This window comes from Heptranchias perlo, chromosome 14 (assembly GCF_035084215.1).
Source record: "Heptranchias perlo isolate sHepPer1 chromosome 14, sHepPer1.hap1, whole genome shotgun sequence".
Taxonomy (NCBI): Eukaryota; Metazoa; Chordata; class Chondrichthyes; order Hexanchiformes; family Hexanchidae; genus Heptranchias; species Heptranchias perlo.
The window spans coordinates 14,896,493-14,923,846 of record NC_090338.1 but is presented as its reverse complement, the minus strand read 5'-3'; the positions used below and the strand labels follow the sequence as shown (position 1 = coordinate 14,923,846).

The 27,354-nt window shown below is 43.5% G+C and overlaps 1 protein-coding gene across 2 annotated transcripts in view; it reads right to left on the bottom strand.

The window, feature by feature from the left end:
• The window catches only part of stard15 (StAR-related lipid transfer (START) domain containing 15), a 93,177-nt gene extending 78,098 nt beyond the window's left edge, over positions 1 to 15,079 (bottom strand). The window contains exons 1-2 of one of the 2 annotated variants that reach the window (XM_067996049.1): positions 14,586 to 15,079; positions 14,224 to 14,386 (exon numbers count right to left, since the gene is read on the bottom strand). In XM_067996049.1, coding sequence (XP_067852150.1) covers positions 14,224 to 14,385 — 162 coding nt within the window. In that variant the 5' untranslated portion in view covers position 14,386; positions 14,586 to 15,079. Of the gene's footprint in view, positions 1 to 14,223 lie in introns of both variants that reach the window. The other variant, XM_067996048.1, reaches the window with a different exon arrangement.
• Positions 15,080 to 27,354: the final 12,275 nt, after the last annotated feature.

Genomic DNA, 27,354 nt, shown 5'->3' with positions numbered 1-27,354 from the left:
CCCAATGCTGTGGACTGATGTCCACTGGGAACCAGGTTGATAACTAGCCAAACTCATAACCACCACTTTCATCGGATCAGACTGGGCTGATCGTAGATCATAGATGTAACAGGGCAGTGCCCTAACCTACTGCACCATCCAGCCCCCATATAACTGGTTTACAAACTAAATTTAAAATCCACAAGCTGCCCAAGTCAAATGCAAAAGTTTCTCTACAACATAGGTACAGCCTCTGTTGAATGGTATACGAGTTAGGATAGACTATTCCACTGCTCTCCTTGCTGGCCTCCCACCTTGTACCCTCCATAAATTTGAGCTCATCGAAAACTCTGCTTCCCGTAGCCTAATTCCCACCAAGTCCCGTTCACCCATCACCCCTGTGCTCGCTAACCTACATTGGCAACGTCTCGATTTTAAAATACACATCCTTGTTTTCAAATCCCTCCATGGCCTCGCTCCTCCCTATCTCTATAATCTCCTCCAGCCCTACCACCCTCCAAGATCTCTGCACTCCTTCAATTCTGGCCTTTTGAGTATCCCCGATTTTCATCGTTCTACCTTTCGTGGATGTGCCTTCAGCTGTCTAGGCTCTAAGCTCTGGAATTCCCTCCTTAAACCTCTCCACTTCTCTACCTCTCTCTCCTCCTTTAAGTCACTCCTTAAAACCAATCTCTTTGACCAAGCTTTTGGTCACCTGTCCTAATATCTCCTTATGTGGCTCGGTGTCAAATTTTGTTTGATACTTGCTGCTGTGAAGCGCCTTGGAATGTTTTACTACGTTAAAGGCGCTATATAAATACAAGTTGTTGTTGTTATGGTTTCTGGGACTCCTATCACTAAAAAAATTTCTGTCATTATAAAGGTTAGTGGGAAGAAAACAAGAGAAAATTGTGCTTATGAAGTTACCTCTCCCATATCTTGTTGAGATAAAGTGGAATATTTATCTTGAGGAGACAACCAAATTAAATTCCCAAAGTTCCTGTGAGCGATTCTAGGAACATTACGAGAATTATCAGATAGTTTAGTACTTGGAGTGTCTTCTGGATTTGGCCAACGCTTGTTGCATAGAGACGAAAGACTCGTCAATCCTTCATAGATTTGCTACTGTCAATTTAGCCTCGTGACTGTGAGTGCTTCTATCAAAACACCAATCTTGGCTTGCTGATGGAGTTAAATTTTACCCCAATTAATGTAATTTGTGTTACACCTCCCAAACCCATGAGCTCCACCACCTAGAAGGACAAGGGCAGCAGGTGCTTGGGAACACCATCACCTCCAAGTTCCCCTCCAAGTCACACACCATCCTGACTTGGACATATATCGCTGTTCCTTCATGGTAGCTGGGTCAAAATCCTGGGATATCTCTACCTAACAGCGCTGTGGGAGTACCTTCACCACATGGACTGCACCGGTTCAAGAAGGTGGCCCACCTCCAGCTTCTCAAGGGCAACTAGGGATGGGCAATAAATGCTGGTCTTGCTAGCAACGCCCACATCCCCAGAATGAATAAAAATAATGCAAGAACCTCTGCTAAACCAGGGTACACATTTTGGTCATTCCATAGTGGGGCCTGGAACAAAATGTATAGTTCTATACAAAATGTATAGTTCCATACAAAATGTATAGTTCTATACAACTGCATGCAGCGAATGATTATGATCTGGAATGCACTGCCTGAGGGGGTGGTGGAGGCAGATTCAATTGTGGCTTTCAAAAGTGAATTGGATAAGTACTTGAAAGAAAAAAATTTGTAGGGCTACGGGGAAGGGGTGGGAGAGTTGGATTGCTCTTGCAGAGGGTCGGCATGGGCTCGACAGGCCGAATGGCCTCCTTCTTTGCTGTAATCATTCTATGATTCTTGATTCTATGATTCCAAAGACTATTCAATAAGGAGCTCCTGCAGGAAAGAAAAGCTTGCTTTATGCATTGAGCTGGTAACCTGATAGCATTCAACTCACGTACTGAAAGTGAACATTGTAAATGTAAACCCTGGAGGATCACATTCATTTTGGATTAATGCAATCTCAATGATGCTGTAATACAAAAACCGAACTGAAATAAGAACGAGGTCAGTGGATGGTAATAATGTCAATTGTTAACAGAAGCTTCATTAAAATCAAAGGCTGATTGGTATTCTGAGACACGTAGAATTACTGCAAGAGTTCTTAAGGCATTCGTAAAGTGTTCGCATGCTGAATTTGCACGTATCAGCCATGGCTCGATTGGTAGCACTCTCACTGTTGAGACAGAAGGTTGTGGGTTTAAGTCCCACTTCAGGGATTTGAGCACATAATCTAGGCTGACACTCCAGTGCATTACTGAGGGAGAGCTGCACTGTCGGAGGTGTTGTCTTTTGGATGAGAGGTTAAACCGAGGCCCCTTATGCCCTCTCAGGTGGATGTAAAAGATCCCATGGCACTATTTTGAAGAAGAGCAGGGGAGGTTTCCCCGGTGTCCAGGCCAATATTTATTCCTCAATCAACATCATTAAAAAAACAGACGATCTGGTCATTATCACACTGCTGTTTGTGGGATCTTGCTGTGTGCAAATTGGCTATGCGTTTCCTGCATTACAACACAGTGTGTACACTTCAAAAGTATTTCATTTGCTGTAAAGCGCTTCCTGAGGTTGTGACAGGCGCTATCTAAATGCAAGTCTTTCTTTCTTTCCTTTTGAATTTCCAAGTGTGGTTCTAAATATGACTGATAATGTAATGTCCTAAGTTACAAGATTGGAAATGACTGTTTTCACTATTGGTGGATGAACACTTAATGTATGAAATTTCACTGTCCACTATTTTAACTGAGGCAGGAACTTGTTTAATAGCAGAAAGAGGAGCTCGTTACGTGATCATTCACTAACGGTCACTTCCAGGTGTCAGTGTATAAATTTTAGGCATTGCAGTTACATGAAACAAACCAAAGGAAATTGATCCTCATTTTTAATAAAGTGAATTAGTCACATGGGACAGTGATACAAAGCTTTGTGCTGTGTGTTCAGTCAGTTATTAGCCTGTGGACAATGCAAACAGTGAAACATGACTTCCTGGCAGTGAATCTGGCAGCACAAGTAAACTAGATACAACAGGTTTTTCAAGTTAACATTCCTTACCATGACCTTGCATAATCAGAAGATAGATGCAACTTTGCAGATATGTAGTACAGGCTAATTTTTCAGCTCCAGGCCTCTCGGCATAAACCCTCGACTGCCAGCAGCACGTGTCAGGAAATGGCATTTGTGCAGCCCAGGATTTCCCATCCCTTAAAATTGAAAGAAACCCACAGAAACTTGCAGGTTTCAGGTGGGCGATTTCCTGAGGTTCTTCGCTGAGAGTACGCAAGTGGAAAATTTACCTTTGCACGTTCAAGAAAGGACGTAGTGATATTACAAGTACTGGTTTGAATCTGCTAAGGGCAATGTGAAACCAGCAGGCCCCAGTTATACTGCTGGCTCTGCACTACTGTCCGACCAAGGAATTACCATTCTGTGTGTGTATAACGTGTTTATGCACACACAAGGGAAGAGGGGTTGAGAGCTGGAAAATACCTAGAAGAGAGGCAGAGACATGGGGCCCGATTTTACCGGCGGGTTTCCGGCGGGTTTGCAGCGGGGGGGGGCCCGAAAATCCCGATATCCAGTCACGTGACCAGATTGCGACAAAATCCCGGCCACCGCGCTGACGTGCAGGGCTGCGCGCGCAAGCCCCGCTGGTGGGAATCCCGCAGGCAATTAAAGCCAGCGGGGTTCCACTTGAGTGTACTTACCTTGCTTGTTGAGGTCAGTTAATGAGCTGAATCAGCTGTCAAAAGAGGAAGTGTGGGATTTTAGGTTCAAGGCAGTGAGTTTCACACACTGGGGGAAACAGTCTCTCTCCAACCAGGCGTGTTGCAGCCAGCAGCCTGTGGCAGGTGCCAAGGTGCATTCCACGGGGGAGAGCCCTCACCCACGCAGGAGGCCACTGCGTCACATAGGGCAACCCCTGCCCCCCACCACCCCCCGCCAAGCCAGAGGACAGACCGACACGAAACTGCAGCCCCAGTCCGAGGAACCACCCACCTACCCTGCACAACCCCTCAGACCAACACCTGCCAGATGGGTGGTGTGTGGACACCCTCGGAGGACGAACAGCATGACCAGCCCCAGCAGCCTCGCAGTCCACGCCGTCCGCCGCAGAGACGTGGAGCCCCCCAACACGGTGTTGTTGCACGCCCACCTGCACAGCAGGAGGGAGGGCTACCGCAGAGAGAGACGCATCGCAGAGGGCACTACCCTCGCCACAGGGTCCACAGACCGAGGCGCAGCTCCCCGGACCTCTCCGAGCAGCAGTGCACAGGGAGGCGCAGATTCGCTCGACATGTAGTCGTGGAGATCTGCAGCCTCTTTCATGCCGAGCTGCTCCTGGCTGGCCCCAGCACCAACTGCTTACCTGTCGCTGTCAAAGTCACCACTGCCCTCCACACCTTCTCCTCCGCATCCTTCCAGGGTGCAGCCGGCTACACCGCCGATGTCTCTCAGTCGTCTGCGCAGACGAGCCCTGCAAATACACCTGCACCTACTCTGCAGTAACACGATGGGTGGCATCAGTGGTGGGTCCTCATAGTGATACCCAGGAGCGGGCATTATTGGACACAATGGACAGGATTCGCGTTGACATGGCAGTGGTGGTGTCAATATAATGTGTGCTGTTTGTTGCTCTGAAATTCAATATGGGTAACACCCATGACAAACCCTCAGACACCCTTGTGCACCCCCTTCATGCTCACGACACGTTTGCCTTACGCTGCCTACTGCACATATGTGATGCATGCCCTGTGGCTGCAGCACAGGTGGTGGCAGGTTGAGTGAGGCTGGCCGTGAGGGAGATGCACGAGAGGGTGAGTATGGGATGGAGCAATGAGATTGTATGAGGATTGGGTTGCGTGTTAGTGGCAGGATGAGTACTGGCGAGGTGAGTAGGTGGAGGTAAGATGAGGATGGGGTTTGAATGGGTATGAAGGGTGATGTGATAAAGTAGTGTTGGGGGTGCCGAAGGAGATGTGGGGTGGGGGCAGTGTTGTGGCAGACGGAGTGTAGGGGAAAGACTTTGTGTTCTCACTGTGGCTGACCTACTGCGGTCATTGCAGCGCCTCCTGCACTGTATGCAGGTGGGCCATATGTTGGTGGCGCAGGTGACCCCCTCTGCCACCTCGAGCCAGGCCTTCTTGGTGGCAGAGGCAGGCCGCTTCCTCCCGCCCGCCGGGGGGAAGATCTGTGTCCTCCCCCTCCTCCTCACCCCATCTGATGATACCTGGGGTGAGGCATCATTAAACTGGGAGCAGCCTTCCCCCTGGGCTGCTCCATGCTGCAATTTGTTCCATTGGTTGCAGCATCTGTCAGTGGAGGACTGCCCCTTTAACTAGAGAGCCTCCAGCTGACAGATCGTACTGCGCATGCGCAGCCCGCCCGACGCGCAGGCCAGCGCCGCGGACCCCGGAGGATCAGGTAATTGATTCCTATTAGTGGATTGCCTGCTACGATCGCGCGGGAAACCCACTAATTTCTCAGAGCGTGTTGACCACGCTCCCGAAACCCAACCCGCCGGAAACCCGCTGGCCTGGTAAAATCAGGCCCATGGTGCGGCCACAGGAGGTAAAACCTGTTACTGCTTATAGGGGCGATGGAGGAAGCAGGGAACCTGAGCAACAAGACTGGAAGCCAGTTTGAAGTATTTTTTCATGCCTCTTTAAAAGTGTTTGCTGCCACTTTTCCTAAGTGTCCTTTTCTTAATAATCAAACAAAGCACCTTGTCGTTTGCTTTCTTTTTGATGTGTTTCAGAATATTTTAAAGATATTGTAAATATTATATTGATGCCCTATGCATGCGCGCACACACACGCACACACATACGCACACACATACGCACACACACTGGCACATGGCTGGTGCCACTTGCTTCTTACACTCATCCAGCATCAGATATAGAAAAAGACAAGGCCATGAACCTATCATAGAAAAATGCACTATCATGGAGATGGGCTTGAGGAGCGGGTGAGGGAAGTGATCAGTCTCTGATTACAGCATTCCAAACAGATTCAGTTGTAAGATTCCAATATGGTGGCTCATTATGTACAAATATTCCTGTCCAGGAATAATGGATTCAAGTTGGACATAGAGGAAAAGCAATAAAACTGTGGAACGAAACACAATTTCATTTATATAGAGTCTTTCACATAGAAAAATGTCCCCAAGCACTTTGCCATGCAAGGAGAGGAACAGATGTTGAGCCTTTGTGGGAGAGTCAGAGTTGAACAAGAACTTGGTCGAAGAGATGGACTTGGAGAAGGAAAGACTGGGAGACAGGCAAATGGAGATGTGGAGGGGATCGGGGAGGGAGTTTCGGAGAGCTGGGCCAAGACGGCTGAAGTCTCTGATACTAACAGTGGAGTGGAGGAAGGGGCGATATCCTGAGACTAGAGAAGATAGAGGTCGGGGGAGGGGGGGGGAGTTAGTGATGGTGGAGGACATAAGATAACACAAGGTTACAGAGGTATGGTAAGGTGAGGCTGTGGAGGGATTTATAAATGAGGACAAGGATTTCAAATTTGATGATTTGGAGGACAAGAAGCCAGGATAGGTCAAAGTGGATGGAGGTGATGGGTGAATGGGACTTGGTGCAAAATATGATTGCTGCATTCTATGTTTGTGAGTAGATGGGGAGAAACAGGTTTGGCTGGCACTTTCTCATGAAGACACCCCTATAAAATCAACAGGTTTCAGGTTTCAGACTGCGGTTTCGTATTAGTTACTAAACTGGCTGCCTCTGTTCTCCAGAATTAACAGTAACAACAATAACAACTTTTATACAGCATCTTTATGGTAGTAAATCGTCCCATGGTACTTCACAGGAGTGTAATCAGACAAAAAAATAGACACTGAGCCAAAGAAGGGGCAATTAGGACAGGTGATCAAAAGCTTGGTCAAAGGGATAGGTTTTAAGGAGCGTCTTAAAAAAGGAGAGAGAGAGATGGAGAGGTTTAGGGAGGGAACAAAGAACACAGCAGTGAATTATGTGCACTATTTAAATGAAATCACAAACTGACTAGCAGTCTGGGAAATTCTTAACAATTCTTTACATTTTAGCAAGATACCACATTTTGTGGCATCTTTTCCTTGAGTGTTTCAGCGAATAGGTCTTAGAAAATAATTGATCAAGGATGCATGGAAGGAAATACAATGGAAAACGATAGAGGAAAAGCCAGATCATAGACTGAGAGTACTGGGAAGCAGTAATGTCCAGTGTCTATCTAAATTATTCAGAATTGAGCCATTTATATTGCGGGGGGGGGGGGGCGGGGGAAGATTTCAGGGCACCAGCAGTTGTAATTGCAGCATATGCACAGGATTAAACAGGCACAGTTACCATAGAATCATAGAATGTTACAGCACAGAAACAGGCCACTTGGCCCATCAAGTCTGGTACCAGTGTTTCTCCCCCCACATGAGCCATGTAATCTAATCCCACTTTCCCGCTCGTTCCTCATCCCCTTTAATATTCCTCTTTTTCCACAACTATCTAATTTTCTCTTGAAAAATAAATCATAACTTTACTTCGACAATGTTTTTATTAGCAGAACATTCCAGGTTTTTCTGTTTAAAGAATTTTTTTCTGATCTCCTCTTCTATTCCTTTTGTGATTATCTTGAATTTGCATTCTCTTGTTACCATCTCGCTGATCAGTGGAAGCAATGATTCACTATTTACCTTTTCATAACTCTTCATAACCTTGAAGTCCTCTCTCAGATCCATCCTTAACCTTCTCAGCTCTAGTGAAAAAAAGCCTTAATTGCTCAAATCTCTATTCACAACTGCAACCCCTCATCCTTGGTAACATCCTAATGAATCTAAACTGCACTTCATTGCTTTTATATCGTTCTTATAATGGGATGCCCAAAATTGCGCATGGTACTCCAACTGCAGCCGTTCCAAGGTCTTGCACAAGTTAAGCATTACCTCCTTGCTTTTTGTATCCGTTTATCATTAAAACATTTTTGACTATGGTTCTTCTTTGATGTTGGGGGAAGGTCCATATACACCAACAGTGCAAAGACAGAATTACTGGACTGTATGGGTTGGGTCAGCACTCAGCTAGAACAAGATGACAGCTGGCAGCAACCAGCACTCCGACTATCATTTTACGTTTGTCGCTAGCAGCGATGTATCTCAGATAGCATGGGGCAAAATCAGCTCTTCCGCCGTTGGGAGTCAAAGCTATGCTTGCCCACAGCACTGCCATTCATGTGCGGCATCCATGTTCTGGCCAAATGATTTGACTCTCCAAGACTTTACATGAGTTTCTCCACTCACTTATGTGTGGTGCAATTTGCTGCCCGACTAGTGGAATTTTGCACAAAAAAAATCACGGATGGTATGAAAATAATGCTATTTTAGTGCTAAAAACAAAATCACCTGCTGCAACAAATCACCTGTCCTCTCCATGCTCCCTCTGCAAACAGGTTCCCAGAAATTAGCTGTGGCGTTACAATCAGTTTATTTCATCTTCATCCATTAAATTCAGTCTAAGATTAAAATAACTCTTTATATGATATGATATTTTCCTTGTGGTTACTAACCTCACAATATTCCTTTCACATAACTAAGAGCAGGAAGCATTTCAAACTTCAACACTGCTCAGAATGATTAGATCACAGATTGTTTATTTTGAAACCATACTCTAGTAACATTGGAGTGCTTCTAATGGTCATCAGAACAGGTATGTGGTGCATGTGTTAGCACACGCATTGCTGACTTAAGTTGTAAAGGCAGCAGCTTTTGATATTGAATTTCATCCTTTTCGTCACTTACCAATGCGGAAAATCTGCTTACGTTAGCACCAAAACTGCAGAGGTTGTCCATATACACAGGCACTTTTTTGGCAGAGACACACACACACCACAAACTCTATTGACTGATGTAGGGTCTGTTTCGAAGGAATGAGCAAGGTGTAAATATTGAGAAGTCAGATTTAAGGTACTATTAATTACAATCAATAGAGCCCAAGACAAAATGAGTCTTTCAGTATAGAGTATTATTTGACATCAGCGATATCCTTAATAATTTCCAATAAATAAAGCCCATCAGCACAGCACATCTAGGCAAGTGGTACTGACACTGTTGGTGTTGACTTTATTTTGATTGTATGTGTCTTTTGAAGCTTTAGTTATTGAAGCATTTCTTAGTATAGGAGAAAAATCTTCTGTTGATATAAACTCATTTAGAACCTCTTCAAATTTAATCCTTAGGAGTATACTAGTACATTAATGAGAGTCCATCCTATATGGTTTAATTATTGGAAAACGGTCTACAAAATATATATCAGAGATGATGATGGAGTAGAGTATTATACTGAGGAGTTAGTGTACAAAATTATATATATATATAAATTTACTTCTGTTCAGAGAGCAGCAGAAGTGTGAAATTAGCTCACATCGAATCAATTTGTAGCATGTTAATCTCAACAGCATTTTTTTGACAAGCTTCAACTAACCATGGGAATGTCATTCAATCAAAGTTCCTGCAATGGCGAGATCGCTGACACACGCCGTGAATTTCGCCACTTTGCATGCCGAACTCACTGTTCCCGACTTACGCCAAAAGTTCCTGGATTTGTAATTTGAACATGTCACAGCAAGCGTTGCGACGAATCGGAAGCGGAGCAGCCAGTAGCCAATTCTGGGACAGCGGCAGTAAACGGAGATGGCCTCGCATCTCTTTTATATGTCCCCACTTTCTGTTTCTTGTGCACTACATAACTTTATTCATTTGTGTGTCTGTGTTATCCACAGATCTTGGATTTTAAACTTACTATTGCTTTCACTGATCTCCAGCATGGTTAGACTTTAAAACTATGGGGTGCATAATGTGCATGGTGAATCAGGATGGGGTGCTTAGTTACAGCGGGCCTCCCGAGCATCTTCTTCAACAGTGGACGTTTTACATTATTGGCTCAGAATTTGCTGGAGCAGGGCATCTTGTGACGTTAGTTAGACATTATCCCTCACGCTTCAGCTCGAACATTTTTTGCGCTGCAAATTGCTGGAAGTGCGAGCTGATAATGGTGTAGCCAGGACAACGGGGCAACTCGGACCTCGGTGAACAACAAGGCCAACAGTCTATCTCCTTAATCAATTAGATTTAAGGATAGAGAAAGAAACCAAGGAACGACAGGGCAGGAAATAAGGTGAATTGAAGTCAAATCAGGTACAGAAAGAGAAATAAAGAGAGGGAGAGACAGATTGGATTAAGAAAGAGAGAGAGAGAAAAAAAAGACAGAAAGGAAAAGTAAGAAAAAATGTATCAATTTTAAATTTTAAATTTTAAAAATCTCTAACAACAATTTACTACCAGCAGGAATGAGATTTCACAGTTTCACTTGTTCCCTTTCTGGGCTGGAGAGGATAAAATTGCATTGCATTGCAGAAATATAAATCTCATCATTAAAAGGGTCCTTATGCTGTTAAGATCCAGCCCTAACTTTCTGCAGCCAGTTCAAATGGCAATTAATGCACAAATGCAGCAATTTCTTGAACCTCACGGGGAGGTTGAGGGCGAGCTGCTGTTTTCACGAGCTTAATGGTGGAGCAGCGCAAATTGTCCTGCAATTTGTGGTGATTTGCAATTGACAGAGTATCTCTTCCATTCCACAAACTACTGCACGATTTACACCCTAAAACGATGAGCCATTAAACTCGTCATTATTTTGCCAGCAAATTCTGGCCCAATGTGATTGAGAATTCAAAACGGTGCTTTTTGTTTGGATTAAGTGAAACTTTCAAACATTAAAGAGCATGCCCTGACAATATATTTTAAATCTAGCTTGCCTCTCTCTCCTATTACGTGTGTACTGTAGTCATAGCAGATGATATTCATCACATATTCATATTTTAAGGATGTAATAATTCACCCGATTCTAACTTTACATAACAAGCAGCACAAGAAGAATCATTCAAGTTGATTTGAATAAAAATCAACTTTGTTGAGTGCGACTGCACAAAATCAATTTGGTGAGATTCAACTTTTATTAAAATTCAAAATTATGACCTGCACCTTTCCTTATCAACATAGCTGAAATCAGCGAGAAAGCAAGAGCTAATCAAGGAAACTTGCCATTGCCGCTGTTTTGAATGGGGGGGCAGAGCCATTGTATTTAACTTTTAACTGTTTTGGCGAGGGTCTGGGCGCAAAAGTACAAGGAAATAATGGCTTGGCGTAAGTGACTTATACCATAATTTCCTGGGACTTTTGCGCTGTAAAATGGGTCCTATGACATGGCTGCACCATTACAACGCGTAAGTCTGCAATTGTACTAGTCTGGAGATTACAGTTTAAGTTAATTAACTTGTCTGCACCCATGTTAATCATGTCTTTCAACATTTTCCTGTCCTGTTTCATATCCTTTGGTCTTCTTTTCTCCAAAGCAAACAAATACAATTCGATTAACCTATCATCATAAAAGTAGCATTCTGAATCCTAGAATTACTCTCATCTCTGAAGGTAGGATGCCTACCATCACAAACAATGTTTCCAATAACATTTTTTAAATTTTGATTTACAACAGAGTTGGATGCCGAGACATACTTGACTTTGTTGGCAACAACTTTACCCAAGAATGGATTTATCTCCCCATTAGTCTCCAACCATCAATAGCATTTCATGACTAGCTGGTTGGAGATGTAATTGGAGCTTGCAGAAGAATTATGTTCCTTGTTGACTTTCTACCCAAGCCGGGGTATGGCACTATTGTGTAGCAGTCTGTATAGCACACCAGTTGAGAGCTAGTTGGAGACTTGAAGTTATCACAAAGTATATTTCATGACATATAGGTGGGAGCTACAGAAGTTCAAAGCACCATTCTCCCTAGCACCATCTGTTACAAAACTATTCAAGTTAGATTCATGAAGGCACAGTCTGTTTACTTGCACTGCCGACCTCTACTCTTTGTCCCTGGATTTCTGCCAATCACTGAGCCAGAATCCAAAGGCAAAGGTCAACGGCACAAGTACATAACTCAAACATTCCTGTACGTAACTTCCATATTATTTATGGCCTGTGCTCTCCAATGCTCCAGGCATGTTGTTTGTGGTTGTAGCACTAAAGTACACCGACAGTATAATGAGATTTTAACAGTTCATTTAGTGCTGGTTAACTTGACTTTACCCCACCAGATCTATGTGGTGTTACTGTACGTTGTGTGCACAGATTGCACTAAATATTACATTAAAATGAAAAAACAGAAAAACTTTCAATTATAACGCCTTTCATGACCTCAGGACGTCTCAAAGCCCTTTACAACCAATGAAGTACTTTTTGAAGTGTAGTCACTGTTGCAATGTAGGAAACGAGGCAGCCAAAACATTGCTCCTCATCTGCCCCCTGGTTCTTTTGCCAATTATCTTAAATCTGTGTCAAAAGCATAATCTGTGTCCTCATACAATTTCTCCCTATCTACTCTATCAAAACCCTTCATAATTTTAAACACCTCTATTAAATCTCCCCTTAACCTTCTCTCCGAGGATTGCTTTATATTTATCTCTTTAGTTCATTTTTCTTCAGTACCGTTTTCTGTTAGGTTCAGTTAACTCCACCTAATCCCGTGCTCTCTCTCTCTTTATCTCCCCTCCAGCAGACGTCACGGTGAAACAAAATGTAGTTTGAAAAGAGAATTTTGGTTCAAATCGAAGTTTCGCGCAATAAAAATTAAGATAAAGGGAGACTGAGGAGGAAGAAGTGCTGGAACACCTTTCAGTCATTGTCATGGCCATCGTACAATTGACAGGATGATGTTCTTGTGACTCGGTGACACACTTCACATTACATAGAATTTACAGCACAGAAACAGGCCATTCGGTCTATGCTGGTGTTTATGCTCCACACAAGCCTCCTCCCTCTTCATCTAATCCTATCAGCATATCCTTCTATTCCTTTCTCCCTCATGTGCTTATCTAGCTCCCCCTTAAATCTATGCTAGTTGCCTCAACTATTCCCTGTGGTAGTGAGTTCCACATTCTAACTACTCTCTGGATAAAGAAGTTTCTCCTGAATTCCCTATTCGATTTATTAGTGACTGTCTTATATTTATGGCCCCTACCTCTGGTCTCCCCAAGTGCAAACATCTTCTCTACGTCCACCCCATCAAACCCCTTCATAATTTTAAAGACCTCTATCACGTCACCCCTCAGCCTTCTCTATTCTAGAGAAAAAGCCCCAGCCTGTTTAACCTTTCCTGATAGTTATAACCTCTCAGTTCTGATATCATTCTGGCAAATCTTTTTTGCACCTTCTTCAGTGCCTCTATATCCTTTTTATAATGTGGAGACCAGAACTGTACACAGAACTCTAAATGTGGTCTAACCAAGGTTCTATACAAGTTTAACATAACTTCAGAATTTCAACATGAATTGCATCGCTGTGCTGAGTGTTTGCTGAACAGAATGCAATGCTTTTCCCAAACACCTTCCGACAAAGTCAGTGCTCATAAACATTAAATGCCACAATATTAAAGAGGGCAGTGACTTCATCAAAGTGAATGCGGTAGATTCCCGATAATTTGCGCTAAAGAAATTTGAATTTATCCCATCATTCGCATTCAGCGACATAAATAACACAGCAAATTGGGAATACCGTTTAAAATGTGTATTATCCAATTATTTGAATTAAGCAACTTTGAATTAAGTCTTGCAACTTTTATAGGAAACCCTCCCAGATTTAACCTGGAGTATTTCAAAATGCAAAATGAAGTTTCAAGCCTGACATTACATTACACTGACAGCACTGTCTGAACTTTATTTTATACAACAAAATGACTTCCATTTATAAAGCGCCTTTCACAACCTCAGCTGAAGTACTTTTTGAAGTAGTCACTGTGGTAAATGTAGGAAATTCAGCAGCCAATTTGCGCATAGCAAGGTCCCATAAACAGTAATGTGATGACAACCAGATATTTTTTTTTAGTGATGTTGGTTGAGAGATAAATATTGGCCAAGACTCAGGGAGAACTCTCTTGCTCTTCTTCCAAATAGTGCCATGGGAACTTTTAGATCCACCTGAGAGAGCAGATGGGGCCTCGGTTTAACGTCTCATCCGAAAGACGGCAGCTCCGACAGTGCAGCACTCCCTCAGTACTGGCACTGGAGTGGCAGCCTGGATTTAGTGCAAACTTCCACCCATCCCGCTCCGGGTCTCCTTACCTTTAATTTCTGTACAGTTTTGTTCTCTTCCGGCTGTCGGTTCCACACGGTTGTACCTCCCTTGTTGTACTGAACCATCCAACCTTCCTGGTGCTCGCACTGCTCCCGGAACGAGGTGAAATGTGCATCATCTGGGACCTGTACTACCTCTCCCCGGGACATCCTGCACCCAAAGACCGAGGAAATCTTCAACTAAGGAGAGCTTCAACAAAAATAAATATCACACACACACACACACACACACATGCACCAAACCCCCTGGCACACCAGCCAGCCGAGATGAGCAGAGTCCTACTGCCCGAAAATCAGTGATCAGCGGACTGCAGCAACACTCCGTTCACCCGCACCCGGCGGATCTTCACCTCAATCTTCTTCACTTCTTTACTTTTTGGCTCCTCTCTCTCCGTCCTTCACCGCCCGTGACTGTAAATCGCTGCATCAGTGGGGATTTTTTTTTTTTTTTGTTTGTTTGTTGTTTGAGGACTTTTCCTCGCTCTCTTTCTCCTTTTTTTTTTGTTTGCTTTGTTAATCTCTTGGATGATCCAAAACTTGAAGCGGTGCGGGTAGGAACTGACACAAACGCGTGTCTCAGCGCGGCATGAAACTGGACCCAGTGCGAGTTCTCAGATGCAACTGACGCGTCTAACCTTCTCTCTAATGAAATAAATGTATCAAATCCCGGGGGAGAGAATTACACTACTTCTTTTGGAGGGGGGTGGGGGTGGGGGTGGAAATTGACACAAACCTATCAGATCTGTCCAAACTACCTCGGCGTGTTAACCTAACCCTCTCAGACAATTTTGAGCCTCTGAATTTTGCAGCCTCCCTGGGATAGATGTGAAACGCTCCTCACTGTCTCGGGTAGAGTTTTTTTTTCCCCTATTGGGTATCAGGTGATCGGTAAGGAGGTCCGGAAGTGCAGCTGATTTATCAAGAGCCAATACTGTATCTTTTTTTTAAGGATCCTTCCCGTTTAACTCAGCAACAAATACGCCGGTAATAACCCTGCTGACTAAGTAGGTACTGAATCATCCACTTTGAACAGAAAAACTGTTTTCAGCAAATCACACTTATTGGCCACAGAACTGTGTTGCTTGATAAGGAATATTTGTTTTAGAAATAAAATTCTGTGGATGCTGGAAATCTAGAACAAAAAAAAAACCCCTGGAAAATTGCTGGAAAAACTCAGCAAGTCAAGCACAGCATCTTTGGAGAGAAGTGACAAGTTAATATTTCAGGCAAAACCCTTCATTAGAACTGGAAGTAGCCTTGGCTCATTGGTAGCATTTTTGCTTCTGCGTCAGAAACTTGTGGGTTTAAACCCCAGCCCGGGGACTTAAGCACATAATCCAGGCTGACAATTCAGTGTAATACTGAGGGAGTGCTGCACTGCCGGAGATGCTGTTTTTCGGATGGGATGTTAAACTGCGTCTTCGTCCGCCCTCTCAGCTGGACTGTTTGAAGATAGGCAGAGTGGAGTTCTCCTGATGTTCTGGCCAACACCTAAAACGGATGATCTGGTCATTTATTTCAGTGCTGTTTGAAGGACCTTGCTGTGTGCAAATTGGCTGCCGCTTTTCCTACATCACAATAGTGACAACACTTCAAAACAAGCACAGAAACAGCAAAATGCTGCGGATGCTGGAAATCTCAAATCTGATGAAAGGTCTTCGACCTGAAACATTAACTCTATTTCTTTCTCCACAGGTGCTGCCTCACTTACGGGAACAGGTCATTCAGCCCAACAGGTCTATGCCAGTGTTTATGCTCCACACGAGCCTCCTTCCTCCCTACTTCATCTAACCCTATCAGCATAACCTTCTATTCCTTTCTCCCTCATGTGCTTAACTCGCATCCCCTTAAATGCATCTATGCTATTCGCCTCAACTACTCCTTGTGGTTGCGAGTTCCACATTCTAACCACTCTCTGGGTAAAGAAGTTTCTTTAAAAAATCTTAATAAGGGTTTCTTACACTCAAAGTGATAATATTGCAAATGCCTTCACGATGTTATGCCAGAGGATATCACCATTCATTTCAACAGAAACAGGGTTGGGGAGAGAGATTGTGAACATTGTTGAGGTTTCAAACAATTGCCTGCATTAAATGGTACTAAAAATGATAGCGATAAACATATGTTCCTTTGTAAAAAGGCAAATCACAAACACTGGATATCAGAAAGGAAGTCAGAAAATCCTGGAAATGCATTGAAAGTTCAGACAACAGCTGGCAAAATGTTGCATCAGAAATGTTACCATGGACTGCATCTTGTGGGAGTGGGACGTCTCGTGGCGTGCCCCATTCGTTGGACTTTTTTCTGCACCCATCAGCTCAAAATCTTTTTGCGCCCTAACTTACTGGAAGTGCGAGCCGATAACGGGACGTCTGAGACTTCAGAGAACGGGGGGACCAACAATGTACCTCCTTAACCAATGAGATTTAGGGATTGAAAAACAAACAGAGGAAGGACTGAGAAGGAGGGTGAATTAGAGTCAAAACAGGTGCAGAAAGAGAAATAAAGAGAGGGAAAGATTGGATTAAGAGAGAGAGAAAAGAGATAGACAGAAAAAGTAAGAAAAAAATTTAAAACTTGACATTTTTAAAATCTCTGAAGTAATGAGACTCCACAGTTTAAATTTTTCCATTCTGGGCTGAGGTTGATAGACATTACATTAAAAATGATCATGTTGTAAAAAGGTACTCGCACTGTTAATTACTAGACTTAATTTCCTGTGGCGAGTTTAATAGGCAATTAATGTGCAAATTCAGCAAGTTCTTAAAAATAACTGGAGGCTAAGGGCGAGATGCCATTTGCGCGAAGCAAACAGAGGAGCAGTGTAAATCAACCAGCAAGTGTGAAGTGATACATTTTGGCAGGAAAAACGAGGAGATGCAATATAAACTAAATGGTACAATTCTAAAGAAGATGCAGGAACACAGAGACCTGGGGGTTTATGTGCACAAATCTTTGAAGGTGGCAGGACAGGTTGAGAAAGCGTTTAAAAAGCATACAGGCTTTATAAATAGAGGCATAGAGTACAAAAGCAAGGAAGTTATGTTGATCCTTTATAAAATACAAGTTCAGCCACAGCTGGAGTATTGTGTCCAATTCTGGGCACTGCACTTTAGGAAGGATGTGAAGGCCTGAGAGAGGGTGCAGAAAACATTTACTAGAATGGTTCCAGGGATGAGGGTCTTCAGTTACTTGGATAGACTGGAGGAGCTGGGGTTGTTCTCCTTAGAGCAGAAAAGGTTATGTGGAGATTTGATAGAGGTATTCAATATCATGAAGGGTTTAGATAAAGTAAATAAAGAGAAACTGATCCCATTGGCGGAAGGGTCAAGAACCAAAGGACACAGATTCAAGGTGATTGGCAAAAGAACCAAAGGCGACATGAACCATTCCATGGATCTATGATTCTATGTTCTGGAGATTCATAACTCACGACATAGCTCTTAATCCCCTGAACTTGCTGGCCGATACGAACAATAAAAACGGCGTGTGTCGTTAACACGCCATTATTTTTCCAGCAAGATCCAACCTCTTGACTTTTTCGCTGATCAACCTGCTGTGCATTTCCTCGTATCATCTCGCATCTTTCACACGATCCGTTAAATTGACCCCAGGCTGCCTGTTGAGGTGAATGCAAAAGAACCCATGGTACTATTAGGAACATAAGAATTGCTGGACGATAAAAGACATGATACAACGATAATGGAGCTGTTGACTAATCATCGCAATCAATGTCTGTCAATTAGTCTACAACAGACCCAGAAATGAGGTGCGGAAAACCCCCGTGGAGACCTTTGGGAACCGTAGGTCCAAAGTCACCTGTTCCTCCCAAGCATGCTACACTTACCACATGTCATGTCTCAAATTACTCATATATTGTATCCCAAAATATTATTTTCTGAAAGAAATCTAACTAATTTACATTTGAATGAATCAACACTATCTGCTTCCACCATCTGCCTACAGAGCCTGCTCCGTAGATTGGCTGCATACTCACTGAAATAAGAAGAGCAGAAAGCTCTCTCAGTGTCATGACCAATATTCTCCCTTCAACACCAGTTCCTATCAAAACTGACATCGATAGATTTTTGTTAGGCAATGGTATTAAGGGTTGGAATCATAGAATCATAGAATGGTTACAGCACGGAAGGAGGTCATTCGGCCCATCGAGCCCATGCCGGCTCTTTGTAAGAGCTACCCAGTTAGTCCCATTCCCCCAATCTTTCCCTGTAGCCGTGCAAATTTTTTCCCTTCAAGTATTTATCCAATTCCTTTTTGAAAGCCATGATTGAATCTGCTTCCACCACCTTTTCAGGCAGCGCATTCCAGATTGTAACTACTGGCGTAAAAAAGTTCTTCCTCATGTTGCCTTTGGTTCTTTTGACAATCACCTTGAATCTGTGTCCTCTGGTTCTCGACCCTTCCGCCAATGGAAACAGTTTCTCTTTATTCACTTTATCTAAACCCTTCATGATTTTGAACACCTCTGCTAAACCTCCTCTTAACCTTCTCTGCTATAAGGCGAACAACCCAGGTTCGCCAGTCTATCCACGTAACTGAAATCCCTCATCCCTGGAACCATTCTAGTAAATCTTTCCTGCACCCTCTCTAAGGTCTTCACATCCTTTCTAAAGTGAGGTGCCCAGAATTGGACACAATACTCCAGTTTTGGCCAAACCAGTGTTTTAGAAAGGTTCAACATAGCTTCCTTCCTTTTGTACTCTATGCCTCTCTTTCTAAAGCCCAGGATCCCGCATGCTTTTTTAACGACTTTCTCAACCTGTCCTACCACCTTCAATGATTTGTGCACATGTACCCCCAGATCTCTCTGTTCCTGTACCCCTTTTAGAATTGTACCAATTAGTTTATATTGCCTCCCCTTATTCTTCCTGCCAAAATGTAACACATCGCACTTCTTTGTGTTAAATTTCATCTGCCATGTGTCCACCCATTCCACCAGCCTGTCTATATCCTCTTGAAGTCTATCACTATCCTCCTCACAGTTCACTACACTTCCAAGTTTTGTGTCATCTGCAAATTTTGAAATTGTGCCCTGTACACTCAAGTCCAAGTCATTAATATACATCAAAACAATCAGTGGTCCTAGTACCGACCCCTGGGAAACACCACTGTATACCTCCCTCCAGTCCGAAAAACAACCATTCACCACTTCTCTCTGTTTCCTGTTACTTAGCCAATTTTGTATCCATGCTGCCACTGCCCCTTTTATTCCATGGGCTTCAATTTTGCTGACAAGCCTATTATGTGACACTTTATCAAATACCTTTTGAAAGTCCATATACACAACATCAACTGCAGTGCCCTCATCAACCCTCTCTATTACCTCATCAAAAAACTCAATCAAGTTAGTTAAACATGATTTTCCTTTAACAAATCCATGCTGGCTTTCCTTAGTTAATCCACACTTGTCCAAATGACTATTAATTTTGTCCCAGATTATCATTTCTAAAAGCTTCCCCGCCACTGAGATTAAACTGACTGGCCTGCAGTTGCTGGGTTTATCCTTACACTCTTTTTTGAACAAGGGTGTAACATTTGCAATTCTCCACTCCTCTGGCACCACCCCCATATCCAAGGAGGATTGGAAGATTATTGCCAGCACCTCTGCAATTTCCACCCTTATCCCTTACTTCCCTCAGCAATCTAGGATGCATTCCTTGTGACTTATCTACTTTAATTTCAGCCAGCCTTTCTAGTACCTCCTCTTTATCAATTTTTAGCCCATCATGTATCTCAACTACCTTCTCTTTTACTGTGACTTTGACAGCATCTTCTTCCTTGGTAAAGACAAATGCAAAGTACTCATTTTGTACCTCAGCCATGCCCTCTGCCTCCATGTAGATCTCCTTTTTGGTCCCTACTCGGCCCCACCCCACCACTTACTACCCGTTTACTATTTATATGCCTATAGAAGACTTTTGGATTCACTTTCATGTTAGCTGACAGTCTATTCTCATACTCTCTCTTTGCCTCTCTTATTTCCTTTTTCACTTCTCCTCTGTACTTTCTATATTCAGTCTGGTTCTCACTTGTATTATCAACCTGACATCTGTCATACGCCCCCTTTTTCTGCTTCATCTTACTTTCTATCTCTTTCATCATCCAGGGAGCTTTGGCTTTGGTTGCCCTACCTTTCTCCTTCGTGGGAATGTACCTCGACTGTACCCGAACCATCTCCTCTTTAAAGTCCATCCATTGTTCGATTATAGTCTTGCCTGCCAATATTTGATTCCAATTTGCCCGGGCCAGATCCCTTCTCAACCCACTGAAATTGGTCCTCCTCCTCTAATTAAGAATTTTTACTCTAGATTGCTCCGTGTCCTTTTCCATAACAAATCTAAACCTTATGATACTATGATCACTGCTCCTCCACTGACACTTGCTCCACTCATGGAAACAATGGGGGTAGATGGAGTTAAGGTACAGATCAGCCATGATCTAATTGAATGGTGGAACAGGCTCGAGGGGTTCAATGACCTATCCCTGCTCCTTTGCTCCTATATCCTATGTAATACCACCAAAACCAAATTATCGGGTCATTCATTCATTTAGCGTTTGTGGGGACTTGTTTTGCAGATTGGCTGCTGCACTCGCCCACAGAACAACAGTGACTGCCATTCAACAAAAGTTACACATTGGTTGTAAAATGTTTTGGAACATCCTGAGGATGTGTTCTTCCTTTCCAATACTATACAATTGCAAAGTCTTAATTTCAATAGTGTGAGGAGGCTGGAAAGAAGAAGGCATGTGTCGGACTAACGACTGCACAGAGATGAAGTTAAAAAGAGAAAGATTGCCACAGATCATTGTGGAAGTAAACCAATTATATGTACATCAGTGCTGAGTAGCAGAATTGTTCCATTGGGGATCCCTCTTGACTGGCATCACTGAAACACCTCCGCACTCAGGCTTTCCACCAAGTTAGTTTGCTGTTTGGAAACCTCTCTCATGCTTGATTTTAAATGCAGCTGCTTCCCCAAAGGTAGAACACCAATAACCTGTCAGTGGGCAGAAGGAAACCAAAGGTAATGGTGATGGAGTGTGACAGAGTACACTAGACTTAACTCCACAACACAAAGTTTGTCCTGACACAAATCACTCTGTTTTCAAGATGTATTATATTTCAAGAATAATTCTTCATAAATCATTTCTGAATGATAGTTGTGAACGATGGGTTTTTCCTGTAAACCGAGATTTCGTAGACCAATTCGTGTTTACAGGTCACGGAACTCATTTCCGTCCAGTGACATAATTGTCAGAAATCCACAAGATAAGGTCATTTGTCATGCATATATGTAAATGTAGCTTTAATGCAACTGACAGCGATAATTAGGTATTTAAAACCTTTGGAGCTATTCTTCGATTTAAAATCTTGCCTGGATTAAGGTGGCAAACTAGCTCAATGTGTTCGTGACCATTGTGATACTGAGGCATAGCGACTTTAGGGAAAATTTTCACCTTCGCCGAATGAGCAATAATCTGGCGGAGCGGATTGTCCACCATTATGGAAGCCGCCTGATTTCCCTCCCATTGACCTATAAAGGGTGGCAGATCACCTCTGCCAGATTACCGCTCATTTGGAGAAGACGGAAATTTACTCGACTGAAGACACCTCCAGGTTCTACCCCAGCCGATGTAGCAGAAGGGGCGCTATGGTGGACCTCTGCATTCTGTAGTAGGGTGTTCCTGTTCCCAATCGCTATCAAATGACCCTTGTGCACATGTGTGGATATTCGGTGAGGGCAGCATTGATACCCACCATGCCACCAGTCAATGTCCAAAGTCATATCTAAAAGAATAGCCCCTTAGCTAAGATAATAGAGTGTTGTCATCCCCTGTGGAACTATACCCCCAAAACACCGTGAGGAGAACAGGGTTGGGAATTAGGGAAACAAAAAACAAATGGACAGTGTCTGGCTAAATCTGTGCTACACTTCCCCAACCTAAACATGAGTACCCCCTCCCAGGAAATCCAGGAGCCAATGTTAGGCAACCTCATTTATTTGCTCAGCAATTTGTAATATTAGCTTGGTTTAAATCTGGCCCATCATTTATTAATAAGATCCTCAACTGCTATTAAGCGAGAGGGCCTCCCAAGACAGCTGCAAATCTTCTTTCTAAAATGATTAATTATTAAAGCGGAAGGAAAGTCTACGGGGATATTTTTTGTTTGAAGTATTGGCTCTTTTTATAGAAGAAAATAATATCTCATTATAAATTTCTTTGACATTTAATAAAACTGCCAATTGTTTTTGCAGGTAGGGAGACCTTGCTGTGCTGTCTTGGAGCTCTGGAGCAGCTCCATGGTAAACAGCAAAGGCCTAAGAAAAAAAGAAAAAAAAAGTTTTGCATTTATACAGCACCTTTCACATCCATGGGATGTCGTAAAGCGCTTTACAGCCACTGAGTCAGGAGGTTGTGGGTTCAAGTCCCACTCCAGAGACTCGAGCCCATAATCTATAGAAAACAGAAACATAGAAAATAGGAGCAAGAGTAGGCCATTCAGCCCTTCGTGCCTGCTTTACCATTCAAAATGATCATGGCTGATCGTCTAACTCAGTACCATGTTCCCACTTTTTCCCCACATCCCTTGATTCCTTTAGCATTAAAAAATATATCTATCTCCTTCTTGAATACATCTAATGACTTGGCCTCCACTGCCTTCTGTGGTAGAGAATTCCATAGGTTCACCACCCTCTGAGTGAAGAAATTTCTCCTCATCTCGGTTCTAAATGGCATACCCCGTATCCTGAGACTGTGACCCCTGGTTCTGGACTCCCCAGCCATTGGGAACATCCTCCCTGCATCTAGTCTGTCTAGTCCTGTTCGAATTTTATATGTTTCGATGAGATCACCTCTCATTCTTCTAAACTCGAGTGAATATAGGCCTAGTCGACCCAATCTCTCCTCATACGTCAGTGAGGGAAAGCTGCACTGTCAGAAGAGATGTTAATTCGAGGCCCTGTCTGTCCTCTCAGGTGGATGTAAAAGATTGCCAGGGGATCTGGCCAATATTTATCCCTCAACCAACATTGCTAAAGCAGGGGCTTTGCTGTGTACAAATTGGCTGCTCTATTTCCTACATTACAACAGTGACTACACTTCAAAAAGTACTTCATTGGTTTTAAAGCACTTTGGGACATCCTGAGGTTGTGAAAGGTGCTACATAAATGCAAGTTCTTTCTTCATGTGAGAATGGTCCCCTGTGAATTCTGCCCCCTCCATTTAAATTTTTTTCCATCCCTCTGAGGAGATATAAGTTTGAAATCACATTATGTTACATTAGTACCATGTTTCTATAAAAGTATCGTGTCTATTGTTTTAACAAAGACATTAAACCACTGATATGTGTGTGTTAACACATTCAGCACTCATTCAGCACAGTTTGTAATCATTGTGTCAGTGAACAAGTAAGAGAGTTTGTTGAGGAGGTGCAGTAAGTAAGAAAAAGAGGCGCGATGAGGACAAGAAGAGCAGTTGTGAAAGGCAAAATCAGGAGGAGCAACAAGGATTGTTGAAGTAGGACCCAGTGTTGGTGCAGCTGCAGATCTCTTGTCTAAGATTTATTATGGTATTGGCTTCGTAAATTCTGTCATAGTACATAAGAAGTTGAAAACCAGCTTCACTTACAAAAATCAAAGGTGTAAACGACGTACACAGGACCCTGTTTGCCATTTTAGGATAGTGCTGGGTGGAGTGTGAGCCGCCAACTTTCAACTAGTGGTCCAACCAAATAGGAGTCCGCATGTAAGTTTCACTTTATTTTTGTGGGGCCAGGAGGAGCAGGACCACTAGTTGAGGGAGGATGTTCCCGATGGATGGGGAATCCATAACCAGGGTTCACAGTCTCAGGATACGGGTATGCCATTTAGAACCGAGATGAGGAGAAATTTCTTCACTCAGAGGGTGGTGAACCTGTGGAATTCTCTACCACAGAAGGCAGTGGAGGCCAAGTCATTAGATGTATTCAAGAAGGAGATAGATATATTTCTTAATACTAAAGGGATCAAGGGATATGGGGAAAAAGCGGGAACAGGATACTGAGTTAGACGAACAGCCATGATTTTGAATGGCGGAGCAGGCCCGAAGGGCCGAATGGCCTACTCTTGCTCCTGTTTTCTATGTTTCTATGTTAGGACGGAGGAGGAAGAGTGCGTAGAACAGCAGATTTGGATCCGAGGAGGAGGAAGAGGGGCAAGTTCAGAGCAGTAATGGCTTGATTTCAGACCAGAGCACACACATTACCTCGGACAGTTACACGGGACAATTATCCCAGAGAATGGACAACTTCAGCTCCGTGTCTCAGGCTCAGCTTCCCTTCCCTTCCCTTTCTTCAAGTGGCTGAGACCTGTGTGTGGCAGCAGCAGGAAAGCGTCCTCTCAAAAGGAACGACTTGAGCATTCTTTGGGATTAAGCCTCTTTTCTTTGTTACTCTTCATCTTATTTCTGATGCTTATTCAGTAATCCTTTGAGCTCTGGACCTCTGTTCGAAACTGTTCAGCTCGGAATAAGTGAACTGCTCTTTTTATCTCTTGCATCTTACAATAATCAAGTGACACTTCCTTTTGCTGTAAAAAGTTGCCATTACCATGGCAGTTTTTGGCATGCTGTCATGGATGTGACATTGATTCTGCTATAGTATATCTTATATGATATTATTGAATCATAGATATTGTAACGAGAGATAATATACTGGGTGCAGCCTAACCCATTCTCCCTATCTTTCTCTGTATTCCTTTGTAATCTTTTAAAACTGCTTACAAGATATAGTAGAATAATGGTGAGGGTAGTGAGCTAATAACTCTGGTGTTGTGAGTTCATATCTTGCCATGGCAAGTTATAAAATTGAATTTAATAAAGCTGGGATTTAGTGGGCTAATATTAGCAATGAAGGCTGCTGGAGTGCTATAAAAATTGATCTTGTGTGCTAATCCCCTCGAGGGAGGCAGCTGCCACTCCTACCTAGTCTGACTCCAGTCCCACCGTCAGACCCTGATTTTAACTCTCCCTCCCTGGCAGAAACTGAACGAGAAGTGGGGGCAGTTAAATTAAGGCCTGTCACTTACCCCTCTGATTGCTCTGCCATCCCACCGTGTCCCGATCTTAACCTGCTCTTTTGAGCAGACAAGCAGGACACCCGCAGGGAGGAAACGGGGTCCTTCTTTAAATATCGGGTCCTGATGCTGTCATCGGGACCCGATTGCAATTTTAGTTGGAGGCCCTGAGCGCGGGGGGAGCAGTGACGGCATCACAGTCAGGCCAGCCCTAGTTGGGAGGGGGGGGGGGGGAGTGCGGAATCAGAAGAGGCCCAGGCAGGTAAGTTTGAACATTTTTTTTATTTTAGGTTTCTTTATGGGCCTGGAGGGGTGGGAGTGCCCGGACTCCCCGGGTTTACGGCCTGTATCAGGGATCGCACGCTCTGTTCCCGTTTCCACTTTAAAAATCGGAGCCTATGTGACTGACCCTTAATGCCTTCAGGATAACTAGGGATGGACTTGTCAGTGTTACTATATCCTAAGAGCAAATAAAAAACAAAAACCTTTCCCTTTTAAATGAATTTAAAAGGGATTATTTTTAATTGGTTGGAAAATTGGGTGCAGCATTCCCCAATTTCCGATATGCATTCGCAGCAAGTGAGGTACCCTGTAGGGGGCGCAAAAGGTAGAAAATTACCCTATTGGTTGACCAGCAACGTTGGTAGCACTCTCACCTCTGAATCAGAAGATTGTGGGTTCAATCCCACTCCAGAGACTTGAGCACATAATCTAGATTGACACTTCTGTGCAGCACCGAGGGAGTGTGGCACTGTCGGCAGTGCCGTCTTTGGGATGAACCGAGGCCCCGTCTGCCCTCTCAGGTGGACGTAAAAGATCTCGCTGCTCTATTTGAAGAAGAGCAGGGGAGTTCTCCCTGGTGTCCTGGCCAATATTTATCCCTCAACCAACATAGATAAGGTCATTATCACATTGCTCTTTGTGGGACCTTGCTGTGCACAAATTGGTTGCCGCATTTCCTACATTACAACAGTGACTACACTTCAAAAGTACTTAATTGGCTGTAAAGCACTTTGGGATGTCCTGAAGTCATTAAAGATGCTTTATAAATGCAAGTTCTTACTTCTTTCTTCAATGCTTTACTCATTAGCCACTCACGGTAAAGCATTCCATGTTCTAATAACCATCTGCGTGAAAACATTCTTTTGAACTGCTCTCTACAATTTTAAGTTTACCATTAAATCATTTCCTTGCAGATCCTTGAAAACCGAATGGCCCTCTCGATGGTCATCCACTCACCAGCTGAAACACTTGTATGTTCACGGGATGGGAATTCTTTCTGATTCTGGAACCGATGTTCAATCTGGGCAAGCAGCCAGCCGGCCACTTGTGAGTGATCAATTGCCCCCATTACTCAAAGGAATCTCACTAGATGATTGAACCCATGCTGGACATGCTGATACTGCTCCACTGCCAAAGGGATAAAGTCCTAGCTCTCCGAAAAAACCCAGCTGTCTCGCTCTGCAACGTATTGACTGACTGATGTCTGACCGATGCCAGCTACATCCCTTGATAATTCCTTAGACGGGCACAGAACTGCAGAGTTCTAGGTTGACACTCCCAGTGCAGTACTGAGGGAGCGCTGCACTTTCAGAGGTGCCGTCTTTCAGATAAGATTTTAAACCGAGACCCCCTCTGCCCTCTGAGGTGGACGGAAAAGATCCCACAGCACTATTCAAAGAACAGCAGGGGAGTCCTTTCCAGTGTCCTGTCCAACATTTATCCCTCAGCCAACATCACTATATAAATAGATTATCTGGTTGTTATCACATTGCTGTTTGTAGGATCTTGCTGTGCACAAATTGGCTGCCGCATTTCCTACGTTACAACAGTGACTACACTTCAAAAATATTTCATTGGCTGTAAAGCGCTTTGGGGGGTCCTGGGGTTGTGAAAGGTGCTATATAGATGCAAGTCTTTCTTTTCTTATGATCTTGCAGAGTGTTTGAGATATGGGCTCCTGGCAAACCTCTTGGCTTCAGCCGGTTGGCAAGACAAGGGAAACAAAATGACCTAGTGTTCCCTTTTCTGATCGCTATCCAGA